Below are 20,109 nucleotides of genomic sequence, written 5' to 3' on the forward strand. Positions count from 1 at the left end.
TGTGGGTTAGTGAGAGATTATACACTTGGTCAGGAGAGCAGAGGCATCAATAAGCTAAATGGCTTCGGAATTCTGAAGCACAAAATTACTCGGGAGTCTTACTTAAGAATTGTCTTTGGGTTAATATGGCAGCGAAGAAGGCAAATACAACATTAGCATTCATTTCAACAGGGAAGAATACAACAACAGAAATATACTATCAAGACTATCAAAGGCTATGGGATAGACCTCAATTGGAACACTGAGCAATTTTAGGCTCTGTATCTAAGAAAAGAGGGGGTCCAGAGGAAGTTTATAGGAATGATCCCTGGGACGAAGGACTTGCCCTATGAGTATTCTTGGTCTGTACTCAATGGCGTTTAGAAGGATGAAGGGAGATCCAAAAGTATTCTGTTGGTTTCAGAGAGGATTGGATAAGGTGGATGTAGAGAAGATGTTTTCACTAGGAGACACTATGTCCTAAGGGCTCAGACTCAGAGTGAAGAGAAAACCCTTTAGAACAGAGATAAGAAGGAATTCCTTCAGCTACAAAGTGGTTAATCTGTGAGGCTTATTGCGGAGGCCACATCATTGAGTGCATTTAAGACAGAGATAGATAGGTTCTGAATTAGAAGACAGATCAAAAAAAGGTTATAGGGAGAAAGTAGGAGGATGGGGTTAAGAAATGTTAGCCATGATCAAATGGTAAAGCAGACTTGATGGGCTGAATGAGTCAATTCTGCTCCCAAACCTTGTGGTCTCATGGCCCATGTGCTCTGCTTAAAACACACCTTACCCCACTATTAACTGAACCGACGTAACTCTTGCATTTCAGCTCAAATGAAAGAACATCCCATAGCACTTCTATGAAATAACAACATATTTAAAATGGATCACAATACACTTACCGAAAAGGACCCAATTAGGACTGCTGCATTTGCTTGTTTCTTCTGATCACAGCCTGTGTAGTGAACTATTTTCTTCCTCCCCATAGTAAATGACTACAACAAAAACAAACATGATCACAATGCAACTAAAGCTGGATGTAGTAAGCTAAGTGACAAATGTTATTTATAATTTGACAGTGTTGCCAATGCACTTTTTAATTTTGCTGGAAACAGCATGTCAGCTTTAAAACCATTTTGTCTAACTAGTCAATTTTTCATGGTGTTCTGCAAAGTAAATCACAGTAGCTTATCAGTGAAATGGGATTAGGAGATAATTGGATCAGAGACAAAGTGGCCAATGCAACTGGCAAGTTGCAATGCTCCATCAATACCTCGTGATCAGAGCTAGTCTTTCAGATGAGAGGTTAAATGGAGGCTTGCTCTAAATCTAGTGGCAAAATAATGCAAAAGCTCCTGGCATTATATCTCAGGCAGTACCAGAAAAAAAGCATTATTTCACTATAATGAATGCTCTTTGGCTCACTATAATGCAACAGTGATGACAATTCAAAGATACTTCATCAGCCATTCATTTGCTTCACGATGGTCCATGGCAGTTGTGAAACAATGCTTTAGAAATTTAAGTCTGCCCTCTTCCTTTGTTTTCAAACCACGTAATGGGGCTCCCACATTAAAAAGTTTTATAAAAATTGAAAATGCTGCAAATACTCAACAGGTCAGGCAGCAACTGCAGAAAGAGAAACAGTTAACATTGCAGACCACGAACTTACAACTAAAACATCAAAAGGTCATTAAACTTATTTTGTGCCATTTTATTCAGGTCCTTAGGAATAAGCTCCTAACACTGAATGCTACAGAAGTGTACATTCATTTGTTACAAAAGGCTTCATAGCTCCCTGTAGACAGAGGACACCTCTCCATCTTTTCAAAAGGCCTTCCGTGCAGCTCTGGAAAATCTTGAAGCTCATCTCTGCCCTACTGAGCCATCCTACAAACGAAGTCTTGGTCACACTCGTGTAACCAGGTCTATTACCTCAACCAGCCACAATGTATCTCTCTTCTTGAAGAGACAGTCTGACTTTGTGATGTGATGCTAGCCTCTCCAATTTTGCAAAAGCCCTTTAAATTGTGAACAATTCAACAGACAATTTCAATGAAATCATTGGACACAGGTTAATAAACTCAATCTGACTGCCATGTTTGTTTTTAAGTCATTAAATGTTATTGATAAAAGATTAAGTCTATCAGTTTTGGGCTGAACTGCATGCTAAAAAGGTGAATATCAGTGCTGGGAATGGACAGATTTGGTATAGAAGAAAAACTTTATCCCAGAAAAAAAATCCAAAAGCCAAGATACACCAGTTGGTAATACAAAATAAGCCCATATCTAATTATTCTATTTTGTGATGATTGATACTTACATCAGACATCCTCTTGTCAAAATTAAGATGCCAATTCATCCTAACTTGCATAATTTTGTACTGTAGTCACTTGTGCTCGTCCTCCCAGTTAACAGATAGGATCTTTGGCAGGCAATAGTATGACCCATGTTTTGAGGTGACTCCTACAGAGTCCATATTTGAGTCCTACATTTTAAGGTAGGAATAAATGCTCACATGGTAGACCATGAGTTGATTTTAATTTTGATGTCAGAATCTAGCAGTTTTAGCTTCAAATGACCAAAGGCTGCATCAGGAGATTTTGGTTGATATTTTATCAATGTTTCAACAGTATCATTCAGCTTCACACCATAAAATGTGTAAGCATATTTCAGAGTTTTTAAATGTGCGGTCTGATATATAGCATCAGGTTTAAAGTTCTTGTTCTACAAAACCATTGCAATAGTACAAATCCAAATATATCTATTCAGTTACACATAGTGGCAAGTGCACTTGATTGAGCACCATCTGCCTAATTCTAGCTCTTAAGGAAACAACAAGCTTCTTTCCAACATAGTCATTTTACAAGAAAGCATTCTACAAATTGAGCACCAGTACACAAGTCAAAAATAGACATTAAAGTCCATAGGAATCCTATGCAGTTTATTCTTCACATTATTTAATATGCTATCCAATACTGAACTGTATTAATGTTCCATAATTGGAAACTGAAGCTGAAAATGCGATCTGACCCTCTCTATATGCACGTTTGTTATTTAAAAACATGCTCTGCTCCAAAATAAGTCAGTATGTACTATTGATCTAACCCTACATATTATAAGTATTATCACATTTACCACTAACTCTAAACAAGCACCATGTTGCGGACTTGGAACTTTTATGCGTTAATGTTCCAAATTTGCATGTTAAAGGTAGTTGGCTTCTACCCATGTTCCTGTACAGTGTACACAAATGTTTGGTGTGGTAACTCTATTTGATAATAGGAACCACATCAGCCTACTCAGAGTTGTTGCCTTATTGCTCTCTGAAAACAAGATTTCAGAAAGCGTCTGATTATTTTATTAGTGTCTAATAGGCCGCAACGATAAGACATCAAAGTCAGGTGAATTTCATCCTAATGGCTTAGTGATAATGCTTAACTTGTCAGGGTAGATAAAAGTGATTTCACACTCAATCTTTGATATTAAAAAAAGTGCACTTCAGATAGCTCATCAAGATGACAATTCTGGATCTCAGCTAATTAATCGGAGGATTGCAACTTTTCAAAAACAGAATGGCACTGGAGGCATTGCAAAAGGTTGAAGTGGGGTCAGGGTATATGATTACAATCTAGTTAACCAAATGGTCGTAATAAAACCAGGGAAAGATACAGTCAAAGTAAAGGATTGAACTTAGACTTGATATCTGCTGTATCACACTCAACTCTCCTACACCACTCCAAACAAGTAGCCTCTTGGAGAAAGAAAAAGCACACATACATACTCCTACACAAGGTCCTCAAAGGCAATTTTCATTCAATGGTTGGAGTACCCTAATTCATTTATCAGGAGAGTAAAGAAAGAGAAGTTGAAGAGGCTGAGGAAGAGGGAAGAAGGGGAAAAAAACACTTAAATAAAACAGTTGTGGCAGCACCAGTGTCCTTCTCATCATCACTTTTCAGTTCAGAATGCAATCTGTCCTCTGGGAAATTATTCAATGCCTTCAAGGAGGAATGACATAGAAATCAAAGTAAAGGCAAGACTGAGGTTAAAATGGTAAGTGTGGGGCGGCATGGTGGCCCAGTGGTTAGCATTACAGCCTCAGTGTCAAGGACACAGGTTCAATTCTAGCCTTGGGCAACTGCGTGGAGTTTGCACATTCTCCCAGTGTCTGCGTGGGTTTCCTCCGGGGGCTCCGGTTTCCTCCCACAGTCCAAAGATGTGCAAATTAGGTGAACTGGCCATGCTAAGTTGCCCACAGTATTAGCTGCATCAGTCAGTGGTAAACGCAGGGAAGCAAGTCTGGGTGGGATACTCTTTGGAGGGTCGGTACGAATTTGTTGGGCCAAAGGCCTGTTTCCACACTGTAGGTAATCTAATCTTTAAAAAGCAGCTTTTGTGACAGCAGCTTAATGTAATGCCATGTGAAGTAGCTTTAGAATAAGGAATCAATGTATACGAGGCATCATAATTTCAAATTAATAATATTCACCAGGTCTTAAGACACAGCCAAACCACACCTGTGGATGGCTACTTTCAATGAATTTCTTAATACACATTTTAATTGCAAAGGGTGTGTTCCCAATGCAAAAATGGCCACCATGATCCATCTGCACCTGCTCAGCTGAGCAGGAAATCAGATCCATGCTCAATTGAAGAACAAATTTCAGGAGTGAGAGATGCATGATGTCACATGATTCATGTTTGTCCTCAAGCTATATCTTACACCTTACTGCAAATAGTTCACCATCATCTTTCAGATGAAAGATCTTGAAGTTATGATTTCAAAATGTGCCTTTCAACATCTCAGTACTAACACTGAGATAATGCCCAGTTAGCTCTCACCTTGCAACAAAAGCTGTATGTTACTTGAATGGGTACTAATAAACTGCAACACTCCACTTATCAGTGTTGCTGTTGTTCTTAAATACACCCTTTTAAAAAAAGAGGTCCTTTCTAAACTGCCTACCCTTATCGAAGGTAAATGTTGACCGATTCATTTATTGCACAGTCATCCCAAGATAAGCATGGCACTTGACAATCATCCTAGGTTTACCCACAACAGGATATTTTGCAAAATGGGTCGATGAAAATATCATTTGTGCTCAGTATATTAAGTAATCCTGTACTCATTAAGTAATTCTGCAACTACGTGAGCATCTGGTGCGAACATAAAAACAATTGTAACACACTCAGAAGTAAGAATTAATTTAAATAGATCAATTCGACCTCAAGATCTGCTTTCAGTAATACTGAATTAAGTTTTCACATGCTATCAAATTCAATTCCACTGTAGGCTTTCTGGAAAATACCATGTTATTGTTTGCAATATTTTTGTTTAAATTCTCTACCCAAAAAATTATTTCCAGAATGAAAACAGAAATAATTATGCACATCCTCCCATATCATGTATCGTAATGTTACCATAAATCAAGTATCAACAGATTAGGTTAACATTGATGGCTAAAAACTTACTTGAATCTATAGCTCAAGATTAAGGAAGAGAAGACCTTAAATTTTCAGCTGAATGTTACAGTATGGTTTTGTAATAGGTACAGGAGATTGCATCATCAGTCAATGCAGCCATCAACAAAACATATTTAAGCTTAATCTCAAAAGTTGACCACCATTTTTAAGCTAGAAAATGCATATTTGGGGCTCCACAGTTGGAGTCATGGTCAATTTTTCAGCTCAGAAATATGTTTAGAATTGTACCAATTATAATGTACTGAAAACTGCAATGTGCATTTGCCCACTTAAAGCTCCAGCAAAGGAGTGTAGGAGGAAAATAAAAAGAACTCACATTTTAAATGCATGCAAAGTTCTGATTAAAAAGCATTCACACTGTATCTTACTGGAAAAAATAAACTTTCCAAAAGACATTTTGAAAATATGAAAGTTATGACATTTTTGGAAGGTCTTTGTCTACTTTCTGTATACTGCATTTTAGGTTTGAAATTTAGAAAAATACACTAATTTTACAGGGTCAATATCTAATCATCACAGAAGCTTTATTTTAGCAGCAATGGGATCTCAGATGTTTGATCTCACACTCTCCTACCATTGCTGATTATAACCTATGCTTTTGATATCTCTACAGAACTATCATTTGTATCTTCACAATGTAATAGCAGTCCTACACATTCACATAAGAAAAAGCCGATGGAGTGAAGAATTGGAAATTTGAGACAATTATGCCCTAATAAAATGACGACAACTCAAAAATTAAACCTTTTTTTTGAGGATGCCCCATCTTCTGATACATGAAGAAGTGAGAAGCAAATCAGAAAACTGAAAATTGGCTATTGCACTTACTAGAGGCAACTTAGAGAATCTACAAGTAAAAACATTCAAAAAGTCTTCACTAAGCTTGAAATGAGATCATCATTGTGTTGCCACTCCACACTCTGAATATATTTTGTCATGTCCAGCACATGAAAGTTAGCAGTGAATTAGAAACAGAGTCATAGAATTATACAATACAAAAACAGACCCTTCGGCCCAACTCATCCATGCTGACCAGATATCCTAAATTAATCTAGTCCCATTTGCCAGTACTTGGCCCATATCCCCCCCAAACCTTCCTATTCATATACCCATCCAGATGCCTTTTAAAATGTTGTAATTGTACCAGCCTTCACACTTCCTTGACAGCTCATTCCATACATTCCCTACATGAAACAGGTGCCCCTGAGGTCCCTTTTGCTTCTTTCCCTACTCAACTTAAACCTATGTCCTGTAATTTTGAACTCTTCAACACTGGGGGAAGAGACCTTAGCTCTTCATCTTATCTATGCCCCTCATCATTTTATAAAGCTCAAGTCTTCAGACTCTAATTCTCCAGGGAAGAAAGCCCCAGCCTATTCAGCAGCTTCTTATCGCTCAAACCTCACAACCCCAGCAATGGCCTTGTAAATCTTTTCTGAACCCTTTCAAGCTTCTTAACATCCTTCTTACAGCAGGGAGACCAGAATTGAACATTTTAAAACTGTCCTGTACTGTCGCAACTTGCCATCCCAACTCCTATACTCAATGCACTGACCAATGAAGGCAAGCGTACTAAAACACTTTCTTCATCCTGTCTACTTGCGACTTCACTTTCAAGGAACTATGCGTCTGCACCCCTAGGTCACGTTTTTCAGCAACATTCCCCAGGACCCTACCATTAATTGTACAAATCCTGCCCTGGTTTGCCTTATCAAAATGCAGTATTTCACATTTTTCTACATTAAGCTGGATCTGCCAGTCCTTGGTCCATTGGCCCATCTCAGCAAGGTCCCATTGTACTTGGAAGTAACCTTCTTCACTGTGTACTACACCTCCAATTTTGGTGTCAACTTGTCAAAACCAAACAAAAAAAACTTAAAAATGCAAAACAAATGAGTAGTTCCCAGGAATTCACTGTCTGATAGGACATAAAAATTTGTTCACCCATGGAAACAACTTGAATGCCAAACTTTTATGACCTTTTTAATATGCTTGAACATTCAGCAGTGCCACAGAGACAAGGTATATATGGATGAAAACCTATTTATTGTCACTGACAAGAGCAGATTCAGTGTCATGGAAACAAGTATATCAACCTCAACAAAACATGACCAATCTTCACCTTGTTTGGAGTCCCTCAGCAAACATAAATGGTCAATGCTCAGTGATGAGTTCAATATTCATCAGCTACTTAGCTTCTCAAAATAAAAAAAGAGATTTACGCTACTTGATATAAAGGCAATTAGACAGCAACTCCACACAAGTGGAATACCTCCAATTACAATCATGTTTACACATCCTCTGTATACACATTTTCATGAGCAACCCTGAAAAAATGTTAGTAATCACCATGCACACAAAAGGCAACATAGAAAGAAAGGATCAAGTGAAAGTGAATTGGAGCAAAATGAAATATTTAGAGTTACCATAAAGCCAAGAGATAAAGTGCTTGTGAAATTTAATGCTGGAAAGCAAACAACCCAAAATGATATCCAAACATTTGGGACCAGCAGAAGAGAATCCCTGCCATGAACAGTTTGCAAAGACAAAACATGTCACTTCAAAAAAAATGTACTGAAAACATCATATACAAGCATTGAGCTGGATTCTGACATCAACATCAAGATGAACATTAGTTAACTAAGACCACACCCGATGTTAGACAATACCCTACAATACTGAGAGAGAAAAGATCCACCATTCTGAAGTGACTAAACTACAAAATGAATTATCTGCTGTTAAAAGACAAAGGTTATCATGTTTAATAAGTCTGATTACATGGATAGGTCAATACAAAATGTGAAATATGTAATAGTGTTATGGTGAAGTTGAACATTCAGTTGTGCATAAGCTCATTTACATTCTTGCAAGCTAATCATTGAAACACACTATTTCATTCATTTACTGAATGAAAGTGAGGGATGTAGTGTTTTCGATATTATTGAGTGCATTTCGTCCACTTGAGATACCACATTCACGTCTCAACAGAGTATAGAAGAAAAATAAAAAGGAATCCTGGTCTGATTCTTCGTTTATTTTCAAGATCCTTAGCATATTTTTTGGCAGAGGGAGCAAGGGCAAGATTCAAGTCATGGTGTCACAGAGCATACATATTGCAACCCATGAACAAATTGTAATACTTGCTGTTGCAAGACTTAATGTTGATTTCAAGCAAAAAGTAGCAACTTCTTTTTAAAAATCATGTAACTATACTTTAGCAAGGAAATTCAGTGTTAGTGTAAACTGTTGAAAGGATGAATCTACCAAAGATCAAATGTGTGAGAACAGAGACCAGCTACTGGCTTGAAAGAACATTACAGTGCAGTACAGACTCTTCGGCCCTTGATGTTCTACCACCCCATGAGACCAATCTGAAGCATATTTATCCAACACTATTCCATTCTCATCCATATGCCTATCCAGTGACCATATAAATTCCCTTAAAGTTGGCGAGTGTACAATTGTTACAGACGTTTCACACCCCTAGTACACTGAGTAAAGAAACTATTTTTGACATCTGTCTAGATCTATCATCTCTCAAGTTGAAGCAATGCCCCTTCATGCGAGCCATCATCATCCTAGGAAAAAGGCACTCACTATCCACCTGATTTAACCCTCTGATTATCTTACATGTCTCAACTATGTCACCTCTCAACCTTCTCTAATGAAAACAGCCTCAAGTCCCTCAACCTTTCCTCATAAGACCTTCCCTCCATACCAAACAACATCCTAGTAAATCTCCTCTGAACCCTTTCTAAAGCTTCGACATCCTTCCTATAATGCATTGACTAGAACTGCATGCAATACTCCAAGTGCGGCCGCACCAGAGTTTTGTACAGCTGCAGCACGACCTCATGGTTCTGTGACCCAATCCCACTACTAATAAGAGCTAACACACTGCATGCCTTCTTAACACACCTATCAATTTGGGTGGCAACTTTCAGGGATCTATGTACATGGACACTGAGATCACTCTGCTCATCTACACTACCAAGAATTTTACCATTTGCCCAGTATTCTTGTTATATCTTCCAAAGTGAATCACCTCATACTTTTCTGCATTAAACTCCATTTGCCATCTCTCAGCCCAGCTCTGCAGCTTATCTATATCCCTCTGTAACGAACAACATCCCTCGGCACTATCCACAACTGTGCCGACCTTAGCGTCGCCCACAAATTACTAACTCATCTTTCTAGGCCCTCATCAGGTCATTAATAAAAATGACAAACAGCAGTGGACCTAATACCACTAGTAACTGAACTCCAGGATGAACATTTCCCATCAATCACTACCCTCTGATCTTGAAAAACATATCAGAATCTGTCCTTGAAAATTGTATGAATAGTTTAATTGTTACCAAAAGAATAATTGTACGCATGTACTTAAGTGGGCCAACTCAATTCAAGTCCTGCAGGGATTTCAGGAGATGGTGTGGCTGCTTCATGGATAAAAAGTGTCTAGGATTACAGATAGCAACTAGGTTCACTCAGTCGCAGCCTGTCAAAAGATCCCAAAGCAAAAATTACTAATTTCTACTGATACATCACAGACAATGGCAAAAACACAAGTACAAGTCAGAGAGATGTACAGCATGGAAACAGACCCTTCAGTCCAACCCGTCCATGCCGACCAGATATCCCAGCCCAATCTAGTCCCACCTGCCAGCACCCGGCCCATATATCCCTCCAAACCCTTCCTATTCACATAAGGCTCTTAAATGTTGCGATTGTACCAGCCTCCACCACTTCCTCTGGCAGCTCATTCCATACACGATGTCATCAAATTCTGGGATGCTAATAATACATAAATTAATTGATCAAAAATGTAAAATAACCAATTGAACGGGTGGAGAGAATGGTAATTTATTGTGGAGCAACAGTTCTGAAACTGAAGTTTCACATCTAATCGAGAGAACGTGGTCCTTACGATGATGCGAGTCAAAGTAACTCAAGGTTACAACGACAAGGTCCCCCACGGGAGACTGGTTAGCAAAGTTAGATCTCATGGAACACAGGGAGAACTTGCCATTTGGATACAGAACTGGCTCAAAGGTAGAAGACAGAGAGTGGTGGTGGAGGGTGCATTTTCAGAGTGGAGGCCTGTGACCACTGGAGTGCCACAAGGATTGGTGCTGAGTTCACTACTTTTTGTCATTTACCTAAATGTCTTCGATGTGAACATAAGAGGTATACTTAGTAGGTTTGCAGATGACACCAACATTGAGGTGTAGTGGACAACGAAGGAGGTTACCTCTGATTAAAACGGGATCTTGATCAGATGAGCCAATGGGCTGAGATGTGGCAGATGGAGTTCAATTCAGATAAATGAGAGGAGCTGCATTGTAAGCAAGCAAATCTTAGCAGGACTTATACACTTAATGGTAAGGTCCGAGGGAGTGTTGCTGAACAAAGAGACCTTGGAGTGCAGGGTCATAGCTCCTTGAAAGTGGAGTTGCAGGTAGATAGAATAGTGAAGATGATGTTTGGTATGCTTTCCTTTATTGGTCAGAGTATTGAGTACAGGAGTTGAGAGGTCATGGTGTAGCTGTACAGGTCATTAATTAGGCCACAATTGGAATATTGAGTGCAATTCTATCTCCTGTTGTGAAACTTGAAAGGGTTCAGAAATGATTTACAAGGATTTTGCCAGGGTTGGAGGATTTGAGCTACAGGAAGAGGCTGAATAAGCTGGGACTGTTTTCCCTGGAGCAGCGGAGGCTGAGGGATGATCTTATAGAGGTTTTATAAAATTTTGTGGATCAGATAAATAGACAAAGTCTTTTCCCTGGGGTGGGGGAATCCAGAACTAGAGGGCATAGGTTTAGGGTGAGGGGAAAGATAAAAAGACACCCAAGGGGCAACTTTTTCCACATAGAGGGTGGTAAGTGTATGGAATGAGCTGCCAGAGGAAGTAGTGGAGGCTGGTACAATTGCAACATTTAAAAGGCATCTGGATGCATATATGAATAGGAGGGGTTTGAAGGGATATGGGCCAGGTGCTGACAGGTGGGACGAGACTGGGTTGTGATATTTAGACGGCGTGGATAGGTTGGACCAAAGGGTCGGTTCCTGTGCTGTATATCCCTATGACTATATAACTCGATGAATTCAACTGACTTCCTAAACAGTTAAAAGAATACAGGCAGATAAGTTTTAAAAGATTATATAGGTGTTTTTCATTTTTATAAAATGACTTACCGACGCAGGCATACGTGGATGGATTCGTCAATTTGCAAATTACACTAAAGTCGGTGGAGTAGTGGACAGTTTGGAAAAATGTTACAGGTTGCAGGGGAACTTGGATAAACCGCAGAATTGGGCTGAGAGGTGGCAAATGGAGTTCAATGCAGCTAAATGTGAGGTGATGCACTTTGGGAAGAATAACAGGAAGGCAGAGTACTGGGTCAATGGAAAGATTCTTGATAGTGTGAATATGCAGAGGGCTCTTGGGGTCCATGTACATAGATCCCTAAAAGTTGCCACCCAAGTCGACAGTGCTATTAAGGAGGCATATGGTGTGTCAGGTTTCATTGGTAGGGGGATTGTATTCCAGAGCCGCAATACCATGCTGCAACTATACAAAACGCTTGTGCGGTCACACTTGGAATATTGTGTACAGTTCTGGTTGCCATATTTCAGGAAGGATGTGGAAGCATTGGAAGTGGTGCAGAGGAGATTTACCAGTATATAGCCTGGTCTGGAGGGAAGGTCTTATGAGGAAAAGCTGAGAGACTTGAACCTGTTCTCACTGGCAAGAATATGGCTAAGAGGGGATTTGATAGAGACATACAAGATGATCAGAGGATTAGACAGGGTAGACAGTGAAAATCTTTTTCCTAGGATGATGACATCAGCTTGTACAAGGGGGCATAACTACAAATTGAGGGGCGATAGATTTAAGAGATGTCAGAGGCAGGTTCTTTACTCAGAGTGGTAAGGGCATGGAACACCCTGCCTGCCAATGTAGTTAACTCAGCCACATTAGGGAGGTTGAAACAATCCTTGGATAAGCACATGGATGATGATGGAATAGTATAGGGGTATGAACTGAGAATAGTTCACACGTCAGCACAACAGAGGGCTGAAGGACCTGTTCTGTGCTGTTCCAAAAAGGAATGCTCTCCTTCATTGGCATAGAGGCAGAACATAAAATGTAGAGATTACAATGATGAAACTGTATATGACACCGGTGAGGCCACAACAGGCACAGTATGTGCAGTTCCAGTCACCAAATTACAGGAAGGATATAGTTGCTCTGGGGAGAGTGCAGAGGCAATTTATGAGAACGTAGCCAGAGCTGGAGAATTGACCCAAGTGGAGAAATTGAAGGGCTTGTTTTCTTTAAAACAGGGAAGGCTGAGGGAGCCAGACAGGAGAAACCTGTTTCCCTCTGCAGAAAGTTCAAGAACCAAGGGTCATAGGTACAAGCTAAGTGATAGAAGGATTAGAGGGACTATGAGGACTTTTTTGTTTAAAAATGTAGAGGGTGGTGGGTGTCTGGAATTCATTTCTTGAACTGGTGTTGGAAGCAGATATCCTAAACCTTTTTTGAAAAAAAGGTACCTGGATCTGAATCTTGAAATCCCCCCCTCCGCCCTGCAGTTGGAAACATTGCACAAAAAAGTTTTTTAAAAATTGATAATTCAACACATTCTTAAAGCTCACCAACTTAAAATCAGATTTTTATTGTTTTTAAATGCATAATTTTAACTGTGGTTAAGTAATCAGATTACATTAGATCACGTTTTTCTCCAACATGTAGAATTTGATGGTGTTTTTTCCTCCACCTAGTTTTGATGGATGGTCATGGAGCATCTGAGTCCTAAAATGAAATATATAAAACGAACCTTGCAAAACAATAAATGCACAGACTATATAATCCAAGTATGAAACATCTTGTGATCTAAGCAATTGCAAACATTTTTATGCCCACATTTAAACCAGGAAATGCTGGCATTTAAAAAATTTACTTATTGGATATAATTAAACCCTCCTCCATCCTCCAAAATTATGGATTTCAGTGCTAACTCTGCAGGAAGATACAATTACAGGACAAAAAAAACGTAAACAGTTCCCATTATAAAAAGTTTAATATTCAGTGGAAACAAAAGAAACAAGTCACTTTCAGAAGAACACTGAATTATGCACCTTCCTCTCCACCATCTCCTTTCCCCAATCTGATAATCCTCAGGTGATTATCTGAAGACAACACCAAGTAGTGAATCACATGTGCACTGCATAGGCAATTATTCAATTGCATTGATTAAACTCTCCAGTTCTGCACTTATGGCACACTTAGCCAAGCTACCCAACAGCAGCCCCATGGTCTCCTGCTTGTGAGCAAGGAGGACCAGGTTCAAGTCTCATCAACTCCTCAGGTGAGAGGTAACATTTTTGAATGGGTTGATAAAGTTCACATTTCAGTACGCCACTGTTAAAAAGGAGAAATTTAGCCTACACTGGAATGACTGCAGGTATTTTTTGAACAATCAACCAATGCACACTAATTTAACTTGAAAATCTCTCCTGGAAAACCCTGGCATCTTCTGTAACTTTTCTCATTTGCACACTTACTATGGTGGCTATCTTGAAATCTTAGCTGTGGAGCTCTTGATATTTGTTTAAAAGCACATTTAGACTCCCCTTTAAAAAAATAATTTCAATTTACCTTTATTTTTTTGTTTAGTTTGCAGCAGTATCTGTATAACATGGCCATGTTCAGAGGACCGAAGTCTGCATAAAAACTAGAAAATAAAAAGAAACATGCAAGTTTACATTAAAGATAAACACCAGCTGGTCCATCAAGTCTGTCCCACACCGTTGTAAATGCTATCACGACAGAATACTTTTTAGGGGTTTCGCTAGTTTAAAAATCATACTGCGTTTTTACCACACTGATGAATTAATGTAACAAGGATTGGTCTTAACTACATAAACACAGCGAGAAAGACTGTGTTAATCCTTCCGTTCAGAAGCAAGTTTGACATAATGACTTGGTTAAAGTGAAAGTATGTCTAAGTTGACTAGAACCAACTTTTTAATCAAAGGATTGTTCTGGCAAATCTAGGGCGATGCCGCGCAGTAACTGAGGCACATCTGAGTTTTTAAAAGTGACATTTCAAAAATGTCTTACATTTTTTTAAAAATCAGGAAGTCTCGAAAATATACTCACTTTTCATATACAAGTTCGTCATCAATGCTAAAATAGTGCGTATTCGCTGTGTTTTTGGGCTTATGTCGAAGAATAGCAAAATACAGCCGATCTGAAACACAAGTAACAACAGAAAAGAATAAACAGCATTGACCGTGCCCCATTAAGGATATACCGTTGCTGCACATTTACAAACTGCATGAAGTAGCAAAGCGTCTGTCTTCACCCACACAAACAACCACATCCATCGTTCAGGCGCTTCGCCATAGGCTGCTGCCCAACTTGGAACCATTTAAAATTTAAAACCGCCATGCCTTAAAACCACGGACTTTACAACCTGCTCCTCAATGTAAGCTATAGCAAATCAATATCAATTACACAAGCCGTCACCTTTTATAAACTCCGCTGCATTAAGCAGCTCTTCTCCGTCCGCCATTCCGCAACTTAGACAAAAACGAAACAAAGCTGTAAAAACTTTTCAGCACGCACTTTAGTGAAACACTGCGCCCAGTCTCGGGGAAAAAAAAACAAACGTTGATAACCGATTTGGGGCTCGCCCAAGGTCAACCTTCAGTGCAACTCCCTCCGGCTGAGAAAACACTTGCAGCAAACACTACTCCAGCACTCACGGGACCATAAACATTGCGGAAAAGTGGTGCCAGTGTTAGGACAGCTATCGCACCGCCACCGAGGGTCCAAAAGTTAAAGTGGCTCTCTCCTGCCCTGCAGCCTGTCACTCAAAAAGCCGAATACCCGCATTCCCCAGGTATTGGCCAGCCCCCGGCTGATTTACACTCGCTCCAGCCCACTTCCCCAATACAAATCCGCCTATTGGAATGAGGCCCTGATGGTTGTCAGTGGAAACCTCTTGTCGTCAGCCATTAACCCCGCCTCACCTCTCAGTATTGAGATCTCAGAGCTTCACATTGGAAGCCAGCGGCGCTATTGCAGCTCAGTGCATTCCCCTAGAGCTTGTCCTCTGCGCAGAGAATTAGGCCAGGCAGCAGCATCTTTTTATTTACTAGGCTGAAGTTGTGACGCGCAATATTGGAATTGCAGTGGAATCCCCGTCAGCATTAATGGGAAGGTGGTTGGAGGAAAAGAAACAGACTGGTTACAGCGCAGAAGTTGGTCCCTTGGAGGTGGACACAGAAGAGAGCATGGGGAATGAGGAAGTAGAAGAGATTTTGAATACATATGGTGTCATAGAGTCACATAGCACGGAAGCAGACGCTTTGATTCAACCAGACCCTGCTGAAAAGAAGCACAAACTAAACTAGTCCCATCTACTTGCCCGTGACCCATATTCCTCCAAATCTGTCCTATTCGTGTACTGTACCGATCAAACTGTCTTTTAAACATTATGTATTGTATCCACATCCACCTCAAGACGTTCATTCCACACATGAACATCGTCTGTGTACTACAACAGACAAATAAAATAGATCTTCTGTAAAAATAATTTCTATGATCTCATTTTCTTTTTTTATCCCCATGTGGCTTTTGCTCATTATGCTACTTCTCAAAGACAAAGAAACACTGGGATGTTGCATTTTAAAAAGTCACTGGTCTTGAGACATTAACTCTGCCTTCTTCCCACTGATGTTGCCAGCTGTGTTGAGTGTTGGAGCTTTCTCCATTGAAGTAACACTGTTCTTATGCTCTCCCTTCCAAAACGAACAACTTCTCATTTTCCCATATTATACTCCATTTGCCAAATTTTGCCCAATTACATAACCTACCAATAGCTGCATGGGCTCAGACTGTTTTCTGTTCAGCAGAAGAGGTAGGGGGGAACCTCCTTACTGATGTGTATAGATTGAGGGGCAAGGACAAGGTGGATAGGAACCAGCTGTTCTGCAAGGAGACATTATCTTTTTAAGGTGAGGGTCTGGAGGGTTAGAAGGTGTTTTTGAGAAATGTTTGTTTTACCCAGTGGGTGCTGGAAATCTGGAATGCACTGCATGGGAGGGCAATAGAGGCAGGAAACATCACAACCCCTTAAATGATGCAGCGATGAGCACTTGAAATGTCATAAGATCCATGGCAATGGGCCAAGTGGTGGAGACTGGAATTATAGTCGCTAGGTGATGGTCTTTTCAGACATTATGACTCTATTAGTGAAAATCAAATCGCTTCTGTAATAGTACAGTATATACTAACAGCAGCAATGTGTTTAGGAAATTTAAGATAAAATTCATGAAATAATCAATTGTAGAAACTGCACGTACAAAGCAAGCTTTACAATACTCTGCATTTTCACCTAGCATACTATAAAAAAGATATGGAACACTGGGATCAACTTATTAGGCTAATTTAGGAGCAGTGATGTTCTAAAGGCATTGCTGCTAGACTTGTAATTCAGACATCCAGGTACGATTCTGAGAAACCAGGTTCAAATCCCATCACAACAGATGGTGGAATTTGAATTCAATAAAAATCTGACACAAAAGAGTCTGATGATGACCATGAATCCATTGCCAATGATCTGGTTCACTAAATTCCTTTCGGGAAGAAAACTGACATCCTTATCTGGTCTGGCCACATGTGATCCTGTACCCACAGCAATGTGGCTGACTCTTAAATACCCTCTAAGCAATTAGGGATGGGCAATAAATGTTGGCTTAGCCAGTGAAGCCCTCAACCCATGAAAAAACCAAATCAGAGAGTTATACTAATCTGGAAAGATTGAACAGACTGGTGCCCTTCCTTCTATACAAGGCTGAGAGGTGACTTGATAGAATTGTATTTGAGAATACAGATTGAAGCAAATAGTATTTAAGGAGAAATTGATTAACAAGGGAAGAAAAAAATACAAAATTGAGATTAAATTCATATGGAACATAAATGCTAAAATGGGATCTGATGAGTAAAAGCATGTTTCACTGTAGATTCTACATAATTCTAGTAAGATGTTCAACTGGAAAAATGCATGGAACTTATCATGCAGATAATGTCCAAATTGTTGAGAAAAGATAATTGTACGTGAAATAGAAATGCCTTTAAAATAAATGAGTCACTACTTTCTGATCCTTGTACAAGAAGTACCACAAAGCCAGTCTATGGAAGGCCAGATTTACTTAATCACATCAATACTTATGGCGTATAGATGTTCTTCAATACTCTGCTCATTTTTGGTGTCAGCCGTCACAGCAATTTGCAAGAAGGCCAATTCAAGTGGAAAACCAACATTTGTACTGCAAGAGAGGAGACTGCTGAATAGTTGGCATATGGACTGTTAGAGATGTTGGCATGGAGAATGCAATCTTGAATGCTGATTTACAGCTAACTACCAGCAATATCAATTGTTTTACATGAATAGTGGGTAGAAGCTCACAAGAATCATGAGAATTATCCAAATGGCATGTTTATCTATGCTTTAAATACTATGTAAAACTATGTACAAGACTTGAATCTTGTACTGCCAGCTAGTAGCTGGCAGTACAAGAGGCAGAAGCAACTAACATTTCAACCAAACATGTAATTCAGATCTGCTAACCACTATTTAGCACATCAACAATTTCTGCTGGGAAGCTTTACTGAGATGAACTGAGAATTTCCAGTTGTACTTTGTACACACTTTAAAACAAGTAAATTCCATAATTCGTCATAAGTAGATAAATTAACTAACTTTTCTTCATCACAATATTACCCTTTGCTGAAATTTTGGCAATAATTAAAATTTCTGCATTTATCTCTGTTATGCTGGAGGATTTGAAGGGGGAGATCAGCCATTGGAGGATTTCTCTCTTTGGGGCAGGAGAATGTTCACTTTTCAATGAGAGGCTTAAACATCCAGTGAAGATATCACTTAATAAATAAATACCTTCACCTAGACCTATTAGATTCAAGTATGGAAATGGTTGTCTGGCATTAGCAATACCAGACTTAAATCTGTCTAATTTTCTGCGCATATATATTCCTACTCTACATCAGGCATAACCTAGCACGACTCATATTTGTCATACTCAACAGTACCAAAAAGCCCTTTTCCTGTGCCATACAGTTTTACCCCAACTTAAGAGACACAGTACATTAATGTTGGAGGATATAACTTTAACACACAGAACTCTTCACATATTAACCACAGAAACTTGCATTCCTTTGACACCAGGACAATCCAAAGCATTCTCAAACAATGCAGCAGTGATTATTTGAAAACTAAATCAACATAGCAGCAAATTTGTACGCAGAAAGGTTTCACAGAAAGGTACATTATCGTGTAATTTATTTTGAAAGCAGGAAAAGTTGCTTGGCAGTACTTTGTAATCAACCTATTCAGAGGTTGCCCACCTCTGGGAGGGAAGATCTTGAATCCAGCCTCCTGTCTCAAAGATGGAAGGCATGGTGGCTCAGTGCCACACAGTTCAATTCCAGTCTCAGGAAACTGTCTGCATGGAGCTTGGACATTCTCCCTGTGACTGCATGGATTTCCTCCAGGTGTTTTGGTTTCCACTCTCAGTCAAAAGATGTGCAAGTTAGGTGGATTGACCATGCTAAATTGTCTGTAGTGTCCAGGGACTTGTAAGCTAGATTAATTTCCCATGGGAAATGTGGGGTAATGGGGAAAAAGGTAAGGGTTTGGGTAGGATGCCCTTTGAAGGGTCAGTGCAGACATGATGGGCTGAATGACATCTTTCTGCAGTTTAGGGATTCTATGATACCACTATTCAAGCTGCTTGGAAATGAGTGACCAAAGAAATTGAATGGGAACAATTAGAGGACACAGAAACTGGCTCTTTCCCTAACCATTTCAATATGCCATGCTCACAGGTTAATATTATCCACAACTGAGTAAATATGACAGCAGATGAGGATTAGAGCGAGTCGAGTAGCCAGTCAGGATTGCAATCCAAATGTCACTGTTCTTCTTTTTCTGTGGATCTCTTAAGATGAACCAACAGAAGAAATTGCAGAATCGATAGAATAGCATCATGGCACATTGTGAGAACCTCTAGTAAAGTCTGTCACTGCCAGATTTGATTAACTAAATGATTGTTTAGAAAGAGCAATAGTAATTCTGGCAATGAATTGGACCTCAATGTATCACCACCGTGTATTCAATTTTTCAGTCAAGTCCTGAAAATGAGTCATAATGGTAACTCTAGGCTCCCCAAAATATCAACAGTCATTCTATAGCCATGCTCAAACTGTTACAGCATAGTTCACTACTGCAGAGTACGCGGTAGAAATGGTGTTAGAGATGGGGGAGCAGTTGGTGAGAAGCTTTGATTCATAGTTATCAATAGTTGCTTCAAACAGATTGAGTGGGTTCCATTTTTATTAGAAAAATGTTAGTGTTTTCACATTCCTAAGCTCCAAAGTAGTTGTGGTCTGTTTCAAACAGAAACAAATATATAGAGGTTGAGAGTTCATTTTGGGAAGAGCTAAAACTGAAAACATTATCCTGGAATCTTATTTGCATAACTTAAGCATTAAATCTGGGGTAATGCATGACCTACTACATGGTTTCTGTTTGACAGAGA

General features: G+C 39.5%; 1 protein-coding gene across 3 annotated transcripts in view; it reads right to left on the bottom strand.

The window, feature by feature from the left end:
• cdc14b (cell division cycle 14B) overlaps nt 1-20,109 on the bottom strand; it is a 93,379-nt gene that overhangs the window by 59,978 nt on the left and 13,292 nt on the right. For 2 of the 3 annotated variants that reach the window (XM_060838490.1, XM_060838499.1), the window contains exons 1-4: nt 15,014-15,373; nt 14,645-14,735; nt 14,141-14,216; nt 888-980 (exon numbers count right to left, since the gene is read on the bottom strand). In XM_060838490.1, the coding sequence (XP_060694473.1) occupies nt 888-980; nt 14,141-14,216; nt 14,645-14,735; nt 15,014-15,059 (306 nt within the window). In that variant the 5' untranslated portion in view covers nt 15,060-15,373. Of the gene's footprint in view, nt 1-887; nt 981-14,140; nt 14,217-14,644; nt 14,736-15,013; nt 15,374-20,109 lie in introns of those variants that run through there. The other variant, XM_060838481.1, reaches the window with a different exon arrangement.

The sequence above is a fragment of the Hemiscyllium ocellatum genome, chromosome 2, assembly GCF_020745735.1.
Source record: "Hemiscyllium ocellatum isolate sHemOce1 chromosome 2, sHemOce1.pat.X.cur, whole genome shotgun sequence".
NCBI classification, from domain to species: domain Eukaryota; kingdom Metazoa; phylum Chordata; class Chondrichthyes; order Orectolobiformes; family Hemiscylliidae; genus Hemiscyllium; species Hemiscyllium ocellatum.